Source organism: Lepidochelys kempii, chromosome 7, assembly GCF_965140285.1.
Source record: "Lepidochelys kempii isolate rLepKem1 chromosome 7, rLepKem1.hap1, whole genome shotgun sequence".
Classification (NCBI taxonomy): Eukaryota; Metazoa; Chordata; order Testudines; family Cheloniidae; genus Lepidochelys; species Lepidochelys kempii.
The window spans coordinates 61,837,344-61,857,931 of NC_136386.1; the positions used below are offsets into that span (position 1 = coordinate 61,837,344).

At 44.6% G+C, this 20,588-nt stretch overlaps 1 protein-coding gene across 6 annotated transcripts in view; it reads left to right on the forward strand.

The window, feature by feature from the left end:
• Positions 1-20,588, forward strand: part of ADK (adenosine kinase) — a 542,329-nt gene that overhangs the window by 261,253 nt on the left and 260,488 nt on the right. For all 6 annotated transcript variants that reach the window (XM_073353161.2, XM_073353156.2, XM_073353153.2 and 3 more), the window contains 2 exons: positions 6,549-6,721; positions 16,692-16,800. In XM_073353161.2, coding sequence (XP_073209262.1) covers positions 6,549-6,721; positions 16,692-16,800 — 282 coding nt within the window. The remainder of the gene's footprint in view (positions 1-6,548; positions 6,722-16,691; positions 16,801-20,588) is intronic.

Sequence of the window (20,588 nt, forward strand, 5' to 3'; positions counted from 1 at the left end):
CAAGATTCAAAAGTGCAGCACTGAAAATTCCTTCTGCTTAGAAGGAACATCGCACTAAGGAGAAGGCTTCAGATGCTTCATGGTAATGTTGCTAGCATGAGGAGACTTTCAGACCTCTCTCTTCAGCTTTGATATGTAAGTATGCTAATAGCTGCAGCTTCAGAAAGATTCAAGAACTCAGTCTGCATTGGCTGATAAAGATCAAAAGATGGATTGCATTGACAAAAAGATGTATTTATCAGTCTCTTTCGTCATCAGGATTGCTAATATTTCCCAGATACCAATACCATCTAAGGGACAAGATGGCTATTTGCTCAGAAATTGTCTGAGGATTAGAGTAAACTTGCTAATGCTGTAACTCTGAAGAGCTGTTGGTGCAGTCTGAAAGCACCAGTTGACTATTTAGACTGTTTCTAGAACTGTCTCCTCAAGATGACATTCCTGTGTAAGGTCTTTAAGATTATCTGCTGAGACCCAAGAGCAGAAGACCTTCCTTTTGAAGGCAAAGGTCTCTTCACAATGGAGAAGCTGAGGAAAACCAGTTCAGTTGCTCAGTCTCTGGGTCTGTCTTCACCTGAGAAATGGAGGCACTGCTCTCCACTACCAGTGTCAGACGGTAATACCCTGTGCTGTTTGTACCCTCCTCTAAGGTGGCCATACCAACAACAGCAGAGGAAAGCCTTTCAAACAAAGACTAAAGAGATATGATCTGGTTCATCTTTCAACCCAGCATCCTCATTCTGGAGAATTTAGGCCATATGGGATATTTGAGAGCCACAAACCAATCTTAAACACAACTTTGTTTCCCTTTTCCCTACTTTTAGAGAATAATAGTCTCTGTTGCACATGGCATGAAGAGGAATTGCTATGGGTCATTGGGCTCTAGAGGTCATTCATAAAAGACTGTGTAATCTAATTTGACTCTGACACTTCCCAATATGTTTTCAAGGCTCTTTCTTACAAGACAGTGGTGAAAGACAAAGTGCAATCCTTCCCACAGTTGGGAGCAATAGAAGAAGTCTCTATGGAATTTAGGGGAATAATAAAGGGCACAGGATCCAGAGATGTTTGGGAAAGTTACACATAATCATCTTGGAGCAGTGGATAAGGAGTAGGGATGTAAATACCATTTAAAAAGCTAACTGTTCAAACTATTTAAAATATTTTGTTTAAATGGTTAACTGATTAAGCAGCTGGGCGCAATCTGGCTGGTGGCAGTGCTGGCTGGGGCCGATCCAGCTGGTGTGTGGGTTAATGATTAAGGCAGGTAAACCAGTAAGACTAATGCTTACCATTCAATTGGTTAACATTTTACATCCCTAGTAGTGAGATGGGCCCTCAATCCTTCTTCCTCAAGATTCAAGAAGAATTGTTCACATAGTCTGTGATCATATGTACTAAGCAAGGAGGGAGTTGATTCCAAGCAATTCTGCAAAGTGGGAGTAGTTCATTAGAAACTGTATTTATCATGTTTAGCAGGTGGTTTTCCATCTTGCAGGAAGAGACAGTACTCTTATGTGCCAGCTCAACCAAAGTCTTCAAAACCAACATGAGTTGTCTGTGAAACAGTCAGTAGTAGAGTGGATTTTCCACAGTGGGGATGTCCAGCCAAAGACCTTAGTCTGGACACCAAATGCAAAAGATTCTGCTCATCAGGAGGCCTAGAAAATCATTCCAAAACAGTTGTTTTTCTCCTGGACTAGAGAAGAGCCCACCTCTGCACCTTTCCCTCCCATTCCCTTCATATCAAGGAGTCTTTGAAAAATCATAGGAGGTAATACTTATTGCATCAGCATGAGAGGTATTCTGAGTTGCTTCAATTGTCCTGGTTCTTACGAATTTCACCGCAATTATTGTCTGAGAAGAACAGATAGATAGATCCAGCATCCAACCCAGAATCTGTTCACCTTGCGGCTTGGGCCATGGGACTTTGACGGCTCCGGGACCATGCTGCTCAAAATCAAGTTCATGAGTTCCTGACGAATTACAAGAAATGATCTTCTCCTGCTTGTTACTTTCACAATTGGAAAAGGCTTTTGCTGTGGATAAACAATATTATCTCTCCAATTTCAGTCCCAATGTAATCAATACTAGAAAATTTTCACTCTCCACTACCTTGTCCCTATCCTCTCTAGTAACGTATAGAGGAGCTCTTTCAGCTCATCATCTAGTACAGAGGTCCCCAAACTATGAGGTGTGGATGAACATTCAGGGGGGCGCAGCAGGGCCCGGGGAGGTAGCGCCACCAGCCTTGCTCTGGCCCCAGCCCGCCCTTAGTCTTGGCCCCCAGCCGTGGCTTCTGCTTCCAGCACCAGCCACAGCTCTGTTCCTGGTCCCAGGCCCATCCCCAGCTGTGGCCATAACCTCGGCCCCCTTTATCCTGTCCATCCTCCAACCCCTGCTGCAGCCTGGTTCCTGGAGTGTGGGGGTGGGTATGGACAGGGTAAGGAAGGGGGGCGTGACCGTGAAAAGTTTGGGGACTCCTGATCTAGTAAACAGCAAGTGTGTGTTCAGTCACTCTACAGTGAAAGACCCAACACCAACTTGGGACCTGAACTTAGACCTCATAGGGTTATTGAAGCCCTCTTTGAAACCAATGCCCAATTGCATTCTATTTAATTTCTCTGTGAAAACAGCATTCTTTATTGTCATAACATTTGCAGGAAGGGTCAATGAGCTTCAGGCTCTTATGGGTGACCTTCATTTTACAGTATTTCATGAGGATGAAATTTTCCTTCACCCTCATCTTTCCCAAAGTGTTGACGATTATTATGAGAATCTGGCAATAAATTTGTCAGCATTCTTTCCAAGACCACTTCCCATTGAAAGAAAGCTCAGTTACATTCATTAAATGTGAATAAAGCATTTCTACTTCAGTAGATCCAAAGAATTCAGAAAATCACCCATGTTTTTCACTGCCTATAATAACAGGTTTCAGAGTAACAGCCGTGTTAGTCTGTATTCGCAAAAAGAAAAGGAGTACTTGTGGCACCTTAGAGACTAACCAATTTATTTGAGCATGAGCTTTCGTGAGCTACAGTCTGCTGCAGCAGTTTCCACGGCATGCATCCGATGAAGTGAGCTGTAGCTCACGAAAGCTCATGCTCAAATAAATTGGTTAGTCTCTAAGGTGCCACAAGTACTCCTTTTCTTACTGCCTATAATAGTGGTTCTCAACCTTTTTACCAGTGTGAGCCACATATGCAGCTCTCTGTGTTTATGTGGGCCACATCCATACAATATATATACTTCCTATATGGCCCTGAAGATGTCACACGGGTCCTAGCTGTGTGCTGACTGGGCTGCAAGTGGCCCACAGGCTGAGAATTACTGGCCCAGGGAACTACTTACCCTAATAGTTATCCTATAGCAGGGGTGGCCAACCTGAGCCTGAGAAGGAGCCAGAATTAACCAATGAGAGTTACCAAAGAGCCACAGTAATATGTCAGCAGACCCCCATTCACTACCCCCCTTTAGGGTGACCAGATGTCCCGATTTTTGAGCCTTTTTCTTATGTAGGCTCCTATTTCCCCCCACCCCATGTCCTGATTTTTCACATTTGCTGTCTGTTCACCCTACCCCCCTCCCTCCCTTTGCCTCCTGCCCCCTGCAATCAGCTGTTTTGCAGTGCGCAGGAGGCTCTGGTGGGGCAGGGGGAGGAGCGAGGGCATGGCATGCTCAGGGGAAGGGGCAGGAGCCTTGGGGGAAGGGGAGGAGTGGTGGCAGAGCAGGGGGTTGAGCAGTGAGCACCCCACAGCACATTGGAAAGTTAGCATCTGTAGCTCCAGCCTCAAAGTCAGTGCCTATGCAAGGAGCCGCATATTAACCTCTGAAGAGCCGCATGCATCTTTGGAGCCACAGGTTGGCCACCCCTGTCCTATAGGGGTAACTATTAGGGAAATGTCATCAGTGCCCAGCACCCATCCAAAAGCGTCAGGCTTTACATTGGAAGAGTGTTATAAGTTAGCAGTGTTCTTATGCTGGCTCATTGGCGAGATCACCTTAATTGTATGCCATAGACATATTCTTGCCAGACCTATGGCACTCAGTACATATGTTTACTGAGATTTACTCTTTCAACTTGTGTAAATCTGCCACAAAGGCAAAGTAATATTGCAATCCTTATTTAACTAGCACTCCTCAACCCACCATTTTTGGGAGGAATATCACTACTAGTTGAACTCGCCAAAGTGGGAATGTGCAGAGGTCACGCAAAGAAGAAACCTTTCAGTATGTGGAGTTTTTTGGGAAAAACCTCTGCACAGTCATGCTGCCAGTCCACGGTCCCCTCTTCCTCAGAGTTCTGTTGCTGTGCCAGGCTTTGAAGTTCATGTGGAAGGAACTGAGGCAGTGAGCATGCCCCACCCCCTTTTCATATGCATGCATCTGGAATGTTCAGAGGTGTGCGCAGGCCCCTCAACAGGCACCGTCACCTGAAGAATCTCTGCTGTATCATGGGCACATCTCCCAGTAACAGGAATGCGCAGGCTCATCTCAAAGAACTTCAGTAAGTAACCTTTATTTCTGATACATCAGGACACCCATACTTAAACTGAAAATGAAGACTGGTATAGACTTGAATCCATGCAGGACCTAAGTGTTCAGCCACCCAGTCCAGAAAATGTTTTTGACCTCTCCTTCCGAAGCGGATTTACCTGGAGTGAGAGAGAATGACATCCTTGGAAATTGGTCCTCAGTGCAACCACTCTGATCACCTGCCTGCCAAGGCCGGCCTTGATTTGAATATTTGATGGCAAGTTGCATGTTTAAACTCAGTTGACCTGCTGCACATAGTCAAAATTGTGGCATTGTAGCATATATACTTTTTCATAAAGATCTATGATATAGTACATGAGTGGTGTTAATGCTCCAAGTTTGATCAGATGGTATATAAGGATGAAAAAACAGATATGTCGTTTGCTAAAATGTGTTAGATCCTCAAGGGGCAGTTTGTGAAATTCCACAGGGATTTTTGAGGAATTGGCAGGGTTCATAAAGAGCGGGTGCTTTAAGTGCTGTCCATAGTATACCCTGCAAATTCTAGTAATCTGTGAGAGTAAGTCACACTTTTTGGCAGAGAACACAAGATTTGAACCTGTCTCCTCTTATCAACATTGAAACTGGTTCCATGCATTCCATAAAGGAGCGTATGGTATTCTTAATCTTATAAAATAATCTGTACTGCTTTCCCCTGCCTTCAAAGATAGTAAACTAATCTGTCTGAAAGAGTTCAACTATTGGTTTTATAAAGTATTCTGTGTAACGTCTCAGTCTCTTACATAAAAAATTCCTTATTCTGTAAAGGTTCAGTTACTTTCTTTATTAATTTAGAATAAGAACAAATAGGTCTGCATAGCTCATCAAAGATACATTTTTGTGTGTGAAAAACTTCTGTTGCTCCAATAAAGATACCACATTTTCAGTTTTGTCCACTTTTTCCTAATTAGTGAAGACTTTTTAATGTGAATAAAGCCCTTTTTTCCTCTGGAACTGAATAATAATGGAGACATGACTAAGACTGTATTTCCAGCTCAGTTACTTGAACTTTCTACAACCCACAGATTTGTAACGGAGACATTATCATTTATTTAAATCTTGATTAGGAAACAATTATAAGTGGGGGTTTAGCATGCAGTAAATTCATGTTGCCTTTAATTCATACTGTAGATTGAGTGGATAAGCTTACTGATTTTAAGTAGGGGGAATTATAATGACTTCAGTTGGTTGACTCATGACTGCCAGGGTAGAGTTTTGTATTGTTTCTTCATGACATTTATTATATTTTTAGGTCACTGGCAGTTTTATCTTGTGGTTAAATTTTATTTTTCCCATTTTAGCACACAACACAGAATCAGTTACAGTTGATTGATATATCTGTCCTTCTTTTGTAAAAAGAAGCTTTGTGAAATAACCCAACAGTTTAGCAGCACTACACAGCTATACTCTTTATTTAAAAATCAATTTGCAGAATTGCTCTGAGTAAAGTTCAGGACAGAGATTTTTACATATAATTTACCAGTGTGGATAGGATAATTCCCTTATTTTGCATATAACTGTTAAATACAAAGGGTTATTTTCAATGCTAGTTGCATTTTTAAAATCTATATTGTGAACATTGTAGACTTTCTATTTTTTCAAATGTACTGTCTTCCTCTGTTTTGCTCTTCCATTTGTGTTTTGTTTTCTTCTGTTTTGCAATTACTATTTAAAAAAACCACACAAAATCCCTTTTAAGTTCTTTTGAGGGAACACAGATTCACTGATGTATCTGATCTCACAGGCAAGTGATTTTTTTTTTTTTACAGTACATCATTATATTTGAATATAGTATCAGAAGGACTCATGAGTTTTACTTCAATTTTGAATTATTAAACCCTCAACATTATTCTATGTGAATCCTTTATTAACCTTTCCTGAGTTAATGTATCTAATACTTTTTTTTAAAACCTATGGCACAGAGTATGTGACCTGACTTAGAAAAGAGGTGGAAAAAAGTATATATCAAACATTCTCAGTTATTTGTATTTTTTTCTTCTTTCCATCGGCAGTGGATGATCCAGAGCCCTTACAAAGCAGCAACTTTCTTTGGGTGCATTGGAACAGATAAATTTGGTGAGATCCTGAAGAACAAAACTGAGGAAGCTCACGTGGATGCTCATTACTATGAGCAGAGTGACGAGCCAACAGGAACTTGTGCTGCCTGCATCACTGGTGACAACAGGTCAGATGTCTTTCCCTAGAAGTTTTTCTTGTTCTGAAGGATATGAGTGCCGATAAAATAGAAGTCTACCTTTTGATTTGGAATATATTTGCGATATTTGACCTTGAAAATGTAATATACACAATAAAGATGCAGTATTAACAACAACAGTTATTTGGGGAGTTGAGGCAGGCTGGCTCTTCTATTTTTGTTTTCATGTTCTGAGTATATAAGGTGCGTGACAATGGAAGGGTGTTAGTATACTAATCAGGAGTCCGGCGGCACCTTAAAGACTAACCGATTTATTTGAGCATAAGCTTTCATGGGTAAAAACCCCACTTCTACAGATGCACATTCTTCTCTGTGCACATTAACTACTCCAGCCTCACCTTAGTCTCGAGAGGCAGGCGAAGCAAAGAGGATACCCCCCTATGCATCTAAGGGAGGTAAAATATAATTACTCAAGCCAGAATTTGGCCAGGACATCAGGGTTAATGCCCCTCCCTCTTGTGCCCGCTGTTAACATTGTAGTGTTTACTATAAGTAAATTCAAGATACAGCTTCAAGGTTGAGACACAGGGCCAGACTCACAGCTGGCGTAGGTGAGAGCAATAATTCCACTGTCTTCAGTGGAGCTGCCCAGTTAGTTACACCAGGTCTGAACTCGGTTCAGTGTCTCGGTTCACACCACTTCCACAGCCATTGAAAAAGGAGCAAAATATTTCAGACGGGCAACGTAAGCTGAACTCTGTAGAGTGTTCGGCACCATGGGTGGCCAATAATCGAAAGTAGCTTCTTGTTACTGAGCCTTAAACTCTGTTGTTCTAGACAAAGGACTGTGTACAGGAAAACCTTGGGAGGCAGCGTTTAATCTCAAAGTCCGTCTGTTAATTGTAGATGAAAGTTGATTGGCACATCACTATGAGTGATGAAAAATATTAATGTAATTAGTGTATTTAAAGAGGGTAGATACCAGTTAATCAGTCCAGTGCTGTCACTATATGGAAGGATGAAAAGTGAGATATTGTTTGTCACTGATGTTCACAAGTCAATATGAGAACTGTAACTCAACAGAGGTGAGTGAGACAATGAATGAATGATATCCTGAAATTGTAACTGAACAATTAGAATAAGCATAACATTGAACTATTCACTGCTATGTGTTTTATTTGTATTTGAGATTTTTATTTGTTCTTATTTTAATTGATCTGTATATCATTGAAGTCTCACACTCATGACACATTCATTTGTCTCATCTTGTCTTAAATTAAATAGTAAGTGCTTCATGACAGGGACCATAAATTCCAGTTTGGCTGTACTGAACATTGTGCTATGGGACTCTCATCCTGATTGGAGCATTTTGGGTGCTACTGCAATACAACCAATCAAAAGGAAGAGTTTTGAAGAAGAGAATGAAGATAGAGTAACTCATTCTGAGCATCTTCTTGATTTTCTCTGCACAAAAAGGTTTCCTCTTTACTGTTGCTGACACGTACTGATTTTAATGATGGTTGCTGAAGACTTGAGATGGCTGTTATGCTTTCTGGAGTGACTCACGACCATGAGTGCCAACCTCAGGGCAGACTGTCAAGAAGCAGGGCAGAGATCCCAAACCCGTTGTATGGTCTATAATGAGATTTCACCAATGCAGTAACAATTGTGAACTCCTAAAGCACTATGACAGTCTTACTATGGAGTCAGACAGTTTCCTTGGGCATTCCAGTCTATCTTGCCACCCAGGCAAGCTGGACTTAGTGATGATTGCTATATTACCAAAGATCACAAAAGATTCAGGTTCCTTCCAGTCCCAAGAGACCAGTTACTTACCTCAGGGCAATTTGTACCTTAGACCTCTGGCTAAAGATAATGCTTGTAGACAATCCTATAATAAACTAGTTAAAGATTTATGAACTAGGAAAAACAAATAAGTTATTCTTCTTCGAGTGATTGCTCATGTGCATTCCACAATAGGTTTGCGTGCTTGCCACGTGCACCAGTGCCAGAAGTTTTTCCTTTAGCAGTATCCATAGGGGAGCGCCTCTAGTGACCTAGAGGGCTCTGCTATGGCGCGGTACAAGGGGAGCTGCGCGCTCCCTCCACCCTCAGTTCCTCCTTGCCGCCAGTGAAGGTGCTTCGGAACTGCTCTGCTCCAGCTCTGCTGTTGCTTTCCCTCTTGAACTCTGTTAGTTCATAATTAGTAATGCCTGTAGTTGTGTTTGGTTTTTTTAAGGGTAGTTTTAGTTAGAATTAGTTAAGTGCGCCTGTGGTCGGGGCATGCACCGGGCTTTAAATCGTGCAACACTTACAAACAGCCTATGCCCGTGAGTGATTTGCACACAGACTGTTTACGCTGTCTGGGGGAAACCCATCTCAGTGATGGCTGCAAGATTTGCAGTTCCTTCAAACCTTGGACCAAGAAGGAGATAAACATTCGGCTCCGAGCCATTTTGAGGGAGTTGGCCCTAACCCTGACACCTTTGCACTGCTCCGAGTCAGGCCTGAGCATCGTGGCATCAGTGCACAGCAACCCAATGGTCGGTACCGCTCCCTGTCCATGGGACATTCCAAAAAGGCGAAGAAGAGGTCTTCTCTGCCAAGGCACCGGAGTAAGACTGGGGGAGAGACTAGACCCTCGTTCTCAACACCGTTCCCCGCTCAGTGACCCCCCCCCACCCCGTGCGCAATCTACACTGGTTCCCATCGACCCCCACCAGGTTGTCTGGCTGGGTACCGGCCAACAGGGGTTCCAGGCACCACTACACCTCGAGAGAACATAGATCTCATGAGGAGAGTGTGCCCCGTCGGGACCGGGGCAGATGGCACTGGAGGTCGTTGTCTCTGAGAAGCTACCATAGCCCCTTGCAGTAAGGGCATCAACACCGTTCCCGTTTGTCTCGCTCGAGGTCCCCACCATGGCACCACTCCCGAAGCCCCAGGCGTCAATCGCCAGCACCCCACCATTGCGGATCCGTCCATCGGAGCTGGTCATGGAGCAGCTGCTACCAGCAGTACTCCTGCTCCTCCACGATGGGATCACGGTCTTGTGGTTGGCACCACTCCCAACAGCACCACTCGTCCCAGTCCCAGGATAGCGGTCAATTGTATGCCAGCCCGGCCTCCCTTCGAAGTTGTCACTCAATGGGACAGTCTAGTCAGGCTGGACAGCCCACTCCATCAGTGCCACAGCAGGTTGGTGGAACAAACAGACATGAAGTTACACAGTCTGAAGGACTCCCACAAGACATTAAAGACCCTTGGCCTCTATGTCCCAGCCCTGGCCAGGACCAAGTTCAGACCACAACAGGTTCCCGGTCAGGCCACCGACTCCAGATACGAGCCCCTTTATAAAAAGTCAAGGGATTATTGCCTGCAAATGCAATCCCGGCCTGCACCCCAGTCTGGGACCTCTAAGGGTAAACAGGCAGGAAAGTGCCAGTTTTGACGGGATGCCCTGGGACGATTTACCAGTTCATACCATGTATCCACCTGCAATAAAACTTCCCTTCTCCAACCAGTTGCATGTTTTTCTCCCAGAGTGTTCACGGCTGACCTCGGACTGATGGGTCCTCAACACTGTCTCCCAGGGCTACACCCTCTAGTTTACTTCTACCCCACCCTCCATCCCCGTCCCTCCTCAGAAACCCCTCTGACGAGAGCCTACTTGAGCAAGAGGTGAGGTGGCTTCTTGGCTTAGAGGTGGCGCCAACAAAGTTCAGACGCAAAGGGTTCTACTCCCACTATTTCCTTATCCCGAAGGCCAAAGGGAGGCCTGAACCAGTACATGGTAAAGCTCAAGTTTTGCATGATCTCTCTGGCCGCCATCAGCCCCTCCCTGGATCCCGGGGACTGGTATGCTGCTCTCGATCTACAGGACGTGTACTTCCACATTCATACATTCAGGGGATGCAGGCGTTTCCTCTGTTTCACGGCTGGGCCAGAGCACTACCAATTCACTGTCCTCCCGTTTAGCCTGTCCATGGCCCCTAGGGTATTCACAAAGTGTATGTCTGTGGTAGCGGCCTACCTCAGACATCGGGGGGTCCAGATCTTTCCCTACCTCGACAACTGGCTGGTCAAGGGCAGCTCCAGGTCGCTGGTATAGGATCATGTATCGCTCCTCCTGTCCACGTGCACCACACTGGACCTGTTGATAAACGACAGCCAAGTCCACGTTAGTTCTGGTGCAGCGCATAGAGTTCATTGTGGCAATTCGGGACACGACATCAGCCAGAGCCTCCCTCCCACTGGACAAATTTGAAACCCTAAGGGAGCTCATCAGCTCAGTCATGAGGTTCCCCATGACCATAGCCAGAGCGTGTCTCCAACTCCTGGGTCATAAGTCGGCATGCACATAGGTGGTTCGTCATGCAGACTCAGGATGCGGCCCCTCCAGCTCTGATTAACCTCAGTATTCTCCCAGTCCAAAGACAGGATGGACAAAGTCCCCTCCGAGAAACATGCTTCAAGAGGTCCAAGAGGTCCCGTTCAGGGGACTCCCCCTTCTATGAAATTGGTGTCTTCTATGAAATTGACGCATCGGATCTGGGGTGGGGAGCCCATGTGGGAAACCTCCAGACCCCAGGTCTGTGGTCCACACAGGACCTTGCCCTGCACAAAAATGTCAAGGAGCTAAGGGCGGTCCGTCTGGCATGCGTGGTGTTCCTCTTGCACCTGGTAAGCAGAGTGGTCAGGGTGCTCACGGACAACACAGCCTCGATGTTCTACATCAACAGGAAAGGTGGGGCCCGTTCCTCAGCCCTCTGCCAGGAAGCCCTCAGACTGTGGGACTTCTGCATAGCCTGCAACATTTACCTGGAAGCCCACCACTTACCAGGCATCTAGAACTCTAGGGCGGATCGGCTGAGCCGAGACTTCTCCTCTCAGCACAAGTGGTTACTGCACTCAGAGGTGGTGCACACGAGTTTCCGAACGTGGGGCACTCACCAAGTGGACCTGTTCATGACCTGGCAGAACCGCCGGTGTCCCCGCTTCTGCTCCAGGGGAGGGTTGGGCATGGGCGCGATCTCCGACGCCTGCCTTCTGTCCTGGTTAGGCCAACTTTTCTATGCCTTTCCCCCCGATTCCACTGATGGGCAAGGTCTTGAAAAAGATAAAAACGGACAGGGCCCAGGTCCTCCTAATCGCCCTGGCATGGCCCAGACAACATTGGTACGGGACTCTCACAAGCCTGGCAGTCGCCCCGCTCTGGCCGTTGCCATCCTGCCCGGACCAGCTCTCCCAGGACCAGTGTTGCCTCTTCCACCCCAGCCTCACGGCATGGCCGCTCAATGATTAGGTCGGGAGGAGAGGACTTGCTCGGAAGGGGTTCAGTGCTTCCTCCTGGAGGGCAGGCAGCCCTCCACGTGTCAGGCCTACCTGGCGAAATGGTCTCGGTTTTTCCAGTGGGCCGCTGATCGGGGCATCTTGCCTGTGGTTGCTCTGATCCATTTTATATTAGACTACCTCCTTCATGTTAGAGCCCAGGGCCTAGCACCCTCATCTGTCAAAGTGCACTTGGTGGCCATATCGGCCTTCCACCTGCCAGTGCAGGGTCACATGATATTCTCTCATTCCATGACTGGCCGATTCCTTAAGGGTTTGGATCACCTCTTCCCGTATGTTAGGCCCCCCGTCCCACAGTGGGACCTGAACTTGGTGCTGGCCAGGTTAACTGAACCTCCATTTGAACCGCTAGATACATGCTCCTGGTAACACCTCTCATGGAAGGCAGCCTTCCTGGTGGTGATCGCGTCCGCTATACAGGTCTCGGAGCTCTGGGCCCTAACCTCCGAACCCCCATACATGGTATTCCATAAAGATAAGGTCCAGCTACAACCACATCCTTTGTTCCTCCCTAAGGTGGTCTCCGCCTACCATATGGGCCAGGGCATTTTCCTATTGGTGCTCTATCCCAAACCCCATGCATCCAGCAAGGAGCACTGCTTCCACATGCTGGATGTGAGACGGGCTCTGGCCTTTTACCTGGAATGTACAAAACCGTTCAGGAAGTCTTTGCAACTGTTCATTGCCTCAGCCGAACACATGAGAGGCCAGCCAATCTCCACTCTTCAACTGGATCACCTCATGTATCCATACTTGTTAAGACCTGGCAGGAGTCCCCCTGCCGCCGTTGTGAGGGCACACTCGACCAGCGCACAAGCCTTGTTGGTTGCTTTTCTGGCCCATGTCCCTATTTAGGACATCGGCAGGGCTGCCACATGGTCATCGGTTCACACGTTCACCTCGCATTATGCGATCGTCTCCCAAACCGGGGAGGACACTGGGTTCAGGAGGGCCGTGCTCCGTCCCAAGTGTCTGTGAACTCCTGCCCACCTCCAACAGATACAGCTTGGAATCACCTATTGTGGAATGCACATGAGCAGTCACTCGAAGAAGAAAAGACAGTTACCTTTCTGTAACTGGTGTTCTTCAAGATGTGTTGCTCATGTCCATTCCACTTCCTGCCCTCCTTCCCCTTTGTTGGAGTTGTCTGGCAAGAAGCAACTGAGGGTGGGGGGAGCGCGCAGTGCCCCTTATATCGTGCCATGGTGGCGCCACTCCAGGGGTTGCTATGGGCGCTTCCCTACGGGTACTGCTAAGGGAACAACTTCCGGCACCAGTGCACATGGTGAGCACACACACCTATAGTGGAATGAACATGAGCAACACATCTCAAAGACAACCAGTTACGGAAAGGTAACTGTCTTTTACAAGGTTAAAGTAGGCACACATATATACACAAATGAGTTACAGTCAGTGGTTTTAAAAGATGACAGAGCTGTAGTAATGTCAGCTGTGAATGTCTTTTTAGAGCTAACCCAGGTTGACTCTAGGGATGCCTGCTTGTGTTTGCTAGCTCCAGCCATGTGAGAGTCCAAACACCAAGAGAGATCAAAAATATTATTGTCAGCTACTTTTATTTCCTTCTTCCAGAATTCAAGCTGATGGGACAAGCCCGTTGGCACATAGCCTCTTCATGGGAGTGAAGGGAGAGTTAACAAATGTGTGATCTCGCACAAAGGCCCATTTAGTTTTGATAGGCCTTCTTGATGAGCAAGAGACGATCCCTCCTGACTGGGTACACAGTTTCAGAGAAAACGTTTTTTACAGTTATAAAGTGAAAACTTAAATATTACCTTATAGCATGTGATAAAGAAATTGTAAGTGATATTAATGCATGCAGCAGCTTTCAAGCATTTCATATAGTCTAAAACTAAACACATTGTTATAAGTTCAATAACCATCTTAACCATACTAGCACACAGGTGAAACAGATTGGTTTCTAGCAACAAATTTGTCAGTGCTCGGCTGAGGCCTGAAGCCTTGGCAAGAGCTGGCACCTGGTCTGCCAGCATCACAATTATATCTTATGCTATAATTTCATGGGATAGAGATCCGTTCAAGTTAGTTCATGCTTTAATGCATAAGTAGGTAGAAGAATTTCTAGATTTGATCATCTGGAATAGCAACTGATACATTTTTCTGAAACTGTTAAATGTTTATTCAGTGGCATTAGTTAGCTTCAGTGGACTCTGCTGAACAGAGTACCCATTTCTCAGAGTCCCTAGCACCCCCCACCATCCCAAAATGTGGCCTCACTAGCCCTAGGACCATGGGTACTTTGGGAAAACTTTACTGCCCGCCGAGCACATTATCAAGGAGCAGCTTGCTTTGCAAAAGGCTTGATTGGTTCACTTGCCCTTGAGTGCTTTCTGATAGTATACTTGTGGATTGTAGATCAGAAGAGATTTGGTTAATGCTGACCTGAGTTGAGCTGCTGCTGTTTGCAAAAGGGATGTGGATTGCTGTTTGCAAAGGGGATAAAATTGATTGTGGATTGTTGGGATAGAGAGGACTAAGGAAGTTCTTCCCATAGAATTGTAGGATACTTCTGGATGACGCCTGGGACTAGGGTTGCCAGGCATTCGGTTTTCAACTGGAAGGCCCAGTCGAAAAGGGACCCTGGCGGCTCCGGTGAGCACTGCTTACTGGGCCATTAAAAGTCCGGTTGGCCACCCGCAGCAGGGCAGGCAAACTGTCTGCATGGCTCCCAGGAAGCTGCTGGCATCTTTCTCTGGCTCCTAGGCATAGAAGCAGCCCCAATGGCTCCACTCACTGCCTGAGCACTGGCTCCGCAGCCCCCATTGGCTGGGAACCATGGCCAATGGAAGCTGTGGAGGCAGTGCCTATTGGCAGGGGCAGCACCCACCGGCAGGGGTAGCACACGGAGCTGCCTGGCCACGCATCCCTCCGCCTAGGAGCCAGAGGGAGATGCCAGCAGCTTCTGGGAGCCACCTGAGGTGAGCGCCGCCCAGAGCCTGCACCCCTCACCCTCTCCTGCACCCAAACTCTCTGCCCGAGCTTTGAGCCCCCTTCTGCAGTCCGAACCTCTTGGCCCCAGTCAGGTGCCCCCTCCTGCATCCCAAACTCCTCATCCCCAGCTCCGTCCCAGAGCCTGCACCCCCAGCCAGAGCCCTCACCCCAACCCGGAGCCTGCTCCTGTACTCTGAACCCCTTGGCCCCACCCCCCAGCCAGGAGCCCCCTCATGCATCCCAAATCAGTCATCTCCAGCCCCAGCTGGAGCCGTCACCCCGTCTCACACCCCAACCCTCTCCCCTAGCCTGGTTAAAATGAGAACATGAGCGAGGGTAGGGGAGAGTGAGCGACAGACGGGGTGGATAGAGTGAGCAGTGGGCAGGACCTTGGGAAAGGGCTGGGGCAGAGGACAGGGCAAGGGTATTCAGTTTTCTGCAAATAGAAAGCTGGCAACTCTATTTGGGACCTGAGTCAAATGGAGCTGCATCTTTGCTGCAAAGAAATAGGGCTCAGCCTCTGGGTCCCAGCTTGTCTCGAACTTGGACCCTTTAGCCCTGCAGGGTCCTGGGACCCTGGGTCCAAACCACGGGTTAGCACAGTTGGAGTGTAGACACAATGGGGGTTAGCCTGGAGCCCAGGCTCAAACACAGGCTTACATTGCAGTGTAGACATATTCACACACACAAAATCCATAATTAGCAATACCCGGTAGTAGCTTGTGCTGTGTTCTGTGGATAAATAGAGCACTGCACTTTCCAGATTTGTTAATCTTGCTCTTTTTATCATCACAAAAATTCAAAAACCACGTTTAAATGTATTCTTAAGAGTCGTTTTTTCATTCTTCATGCAACAGCTTTCTCACAGTGGTACTAATAGTTTGTTCAGCTGCAGACGGAAGTGAATTTGACTTTTCAGCTTATTTAGCCAAGAACTACTTTCAAGAGTTTGGTTGAATCAAAGCCACGAAAAGGTGGAGGAAAAGGTTATTTATGCTTCCTTATCCTTTTAAATTATACTTTTGCTTCAGTGAATGATGATCTGGCAGAATATATTCATCTCAATTCTTTCTCCTATTGCCCTGTAGTTTTTGGAGTTTTGGGTCATTTCATATTAAATTAATTCGTATTAGTGGAGGTGGTCCCTAGTATCATAAATCTCTGATTGAAAAAAATAACCCTGCATGCACTGTTCTTGATTTCCCTTTTCCATAGAAAGGAAGTTTTGCTTTTTCTTCCCTTTACAACAATTTTTATTTTAAAATATGCAGAAGGATCTAATGCTTAGAGCAGGGAACTAGGGGCCAGAACTCTCCCCAGGTGTACAGTGTGTTCATGGGCAAGTCTTTTTACACCGGAGTGGTTGTGTTAAATCTTTTCATAGTGGAATTGCATACTAATGACTGTGTATGTGTATGACATACGTTTATAGGTTTTTCCGTAAATGTGGATTTAAAAAAACGTTTCTCAAGTTTTTATGATTTTTCTCTCCGTATATATTTATACATGTTATGTAGATATATTTTACATGGACTATTTAACTATTTTACATTATGGTAGCATTCATGCCCTCAGATATAAGTATTTTTAAAGAATCTTTTTATCTGATGTGGAGAACAATACTAGTGTTAAGAAAAAGGATGTGTCTAATTAATATGTGTTTCTTTGGTCATTTTAGGTCTCTTGTAGCTCACCTTGCTGCTGCCAATTGTTACAATAAGGAAAAACACCTTGATCTGGAGAAGAACTGGAAACTGGTGGAAAAGGCCAAAGTTTATTACATAGCAGTAAGTTTGGCTTATTTTAAAGTTATGAAATGTTTGTGGGTTACTATACTCAATTTCTGTAGCACTGAACTACTAGTGTCCATTTTGCATATGATGCAGGATAACTTTTGTGAATGTTGAGAAATAAAATGTCTGCTTCTGTTGTAACTTGATCAGATTTATTTACCTTGAAGTTTACATCCTTGTAAATACTGTTAGTTATATGCATTCTTAAAATGAGCACAGGAAGCCATAAGAAAAAAACTCTTAAAATGTGTTCTATAATAGCGCATCAAATTTACATTTCACATTTTCTGGCAAATTGTTGTGAAGGATGCATAGATCATGTAGAAAAACAATATTAGCCTAATTATTCACTGCAAACAGTTTGAGTTTATTTGTGAGAACCATCTTAATTGCTATTTATTCCATAGTAATTACCAATGCAACTTACAACTTGATATTTCAGAAACAATGATCATGACAAGTCTCTTGAATATGGGCAGAGGGGGCAAGCTATGATTTCAGTGACTAAATTTTACTTCTGGTACCAAACTTTGGGGGAAAAAGAAAAATAGTAGGGTCACAATTAGTTTTCAGAATAAATATTATTTCTTGGGTTTTTTTTTTTTAATTTTGGAATTAATGAAACCATATTTGTGTAGATTGCCTTCTGCCTACATATAAGTGGTAAATTTTTCATCTTTCTCTCTTGATATGACCAATGGCAATTAGAGAATGTATAAAACATCTATGATAGATTAAAAACACATAATATGCAGATAATACATGCTTTCTGTATGAAAGCTGCTGTCATTTCGCAACCTGAGCTATTTGGGAACAGCTGGTAAGAAGTGTAAAAAATTGATTATCCAGGAGGAATAAGTACATTGAAAATAGTTATTTCTTTCAGCTAGCGTTAATGTCTCCTGTAGCCTGTTAGTGTGCACTGCTGTAGGCTTTACATGGTTGTTATTGATTCTTGCATATGGCCAAGGCTGCCCCTTTATAGCTGTCAAACAAATACTTACACTGAGAAGATTATACAAAGGAAAGACATCCCATTGCTTCTGCTGCATATTTAAGATGTATTTAAAAATATGTATTTCTTCAATAGTCTGCTCATTTTTAATTTATACTTTTAAAAATGGACAGTATTTTAAATTTCAGATGATTATACTGTAGTGTGTTCTGAATGCCAGACTTGGGGCTAAATGCTATAGGGCTAAAAATTGCAGCAAGAATTGAGTATTGTTAAATGAAGAAGAATGACAAATGTTAGCCAAAGCCATACTGAACTAAGCTGTCTGTTTTCTACATTTGATACCTGTATATAATTATCACTGAATCTTTTAATGTGTGATTTAGAATAATTATTCTCAGTTGAAATGGTTCAGGGAAAGTTGGGAAGGTCACATAAGGGGAAAAAAGGGATTTTGTTGTATAGAAGTCCACTCTATACTTAATTTTGGTTTTAGAAGCCCATCTTCTGTGTTCAAGCACCGAGCTCAACCACACATTGAGGAGCCAATTTACCATACAGATTTGGGCTTATATTAAAAAGAAATTCCTGAAGTCTGATGGCCATTCAGACTTTATTACCCTCATTGACCAAGAAGCTCAAAAGTTAGGGAATAAGCTTGCAAAACTGAAAATAAAACAGAAGATATGAATAAATTTCAATGGAGAAGAGCTGGGAAATTGTATTGGATATTTGAATATGAAGGGCAGATTCGTGGAACACCAGGTTGATAGTGGGACCCAGAGAATATTCTGACAAGAAGAGGCCAATTGTCATTTTCTCCTCTCTCTTTGTTGCATTCTTCCCTCAGTCCAGTTCTCCATTGCGTATGACCGCTACAAAGGTGCAGTACTGCCACCACTCAAGCCAGTAACTTGGATGATAGACTGCAAAATAGAGTTATAACCCCATCCTTTTTTGTTGATGGTTGTAACATCCCAGTACTGAACAAGGTTAATCAATTGGCATTTCTTCTGGATCCCTGCCATTAATTGTCTGCTGGAAATCGTCTATCTTCTGCTGTCATTGGGACTGAGACACAGAATTTGAGCTCAAACTTTGATGACTCATAGTGACTACTTGGAGTAGATCGTTCATTTCTGACTGGGTTTGATAGTGGTAAACTGAAACAATGCAATATTTTGAGATACACATCATTTCTGGATAGGCCAATTTGGTAAAATTTCATTTGTTCTTTTGGAATGTGTTGCTCTTGATGTGAGAAATAAATTTCTGAAAATAGGAAATGTTTTTCATGTGTCAACTAACTCCCTCCCTACTTCCCGGAAAACTAGATAGCCTTTTCAGGAGAGTCTAAAATTGTCCAGTTCCCACCTGACATTGTTTGTTCAACAGTTCTATATATTAGAACTCTTACTGAATGACTTATTGAGAGCTTTCTTTATCCTCCATACAAGATATCTCTCAAGGTCTCTGGAACACTTCTGACTTTATTAAACAGAGTATCCATTCAACGTTTAGTCTAGTGTTGCACACTCTTTGCAATACTTTATGAAGAAACCTCTTTAAAGTTCTTAACCATTGAGATTATTTTTGAGATAGCAGCGTTAGTTTACGGAACACACTCTCTCTTTTCAGTTATCCATAAAGACAACTTAACCAGCGTACTGTGCTATCTTTTATGCCCAAACTCTCCATTATTTTTTCACCAGAATCAGGATATTCAGGATCTCCTATCTTAATGCCCATTTCCTTCCAAAAAAGCTGAGGCATCTCAAAAACTTAGATATAAAAAAATGCCTTACAATTCTATTGAATTGAACAGAAGGCCTTGGAGCTTTTAATCTGTTCATACACTGGATTATGATAGGCCAAAGAAAAGACATAAAGCCAATAAGTATTCAAATGTATTATTACTGAAGTATACACTGTGACAAAGTTCCTCCTCTACCTTGGTGGGTCTTGCGCTTATTGGCAGATTTGCTCGCCTTGGAGCTTCATGGTAGCCCTCAGCTTGGCCGTTTTTCTGAACCCACAGTCCAGGCCGACGATTCCTGTGTCTGACCAGGAGTTGGGAGGTTTGGGGGGAACCCGGGCCCACCCTCTACTCCGGGTTCCAGCCCAGGGCCCTGTGGAATGCAGCTGTCTAGAGTGCCTCCTGGAACAGCTGTAAGACAGCTACAACTCCCTGGGCTACTTCCCCATGGCCTGCTCCCAACACCTTCTTTACTCTCACCATAGGACCTTCCTCCTGGTGTCTGATAATGCTTGTACTCCTCAGTCCTCTAACAGTCCACGTTCTCACTCTCAGCTCCTAGTGCTTCTTGCTCCCAGCTCCTCACATGCACACTGCAAACTGAAGTGAGCTCCTTTTTAAACCCAGATTAGCCTGCCTTAATTGATTCTAGCAGCTTCTTGATTGGCTGCAGGTGTTCTAATCAGCCTGTCTGTCATAATTGTCTCCAGAAGGTTCCCGATTGTTCTGGAATCTTCCCTGTTCCCTTACACAGGGAAAAGGGACCTATTTAACCTGGGGCTAATATATCTGCCTTCTATTACTCTCCTGTAGCCATCCAGCCCAACCCTGTCACAATGTGCATGAAAGCCTTGTCCTGAGGATATCAAGCTATTCCATCTTCTTGGTACAGATGGGCAATGCTTCCCTAAGACAGTTCTGAAATATTGTGTGGTCCCCTATATATACTTACTAGAGTAGATACATATGCCTTTTCAAATGCAGCATTCAGTAGAGCAGCATTCAGATGAAACTCAGCCCTGAAATCTAATCAGTTCACAGAGGGGGAACAGGTCCAAAGAAAAAGAGCAA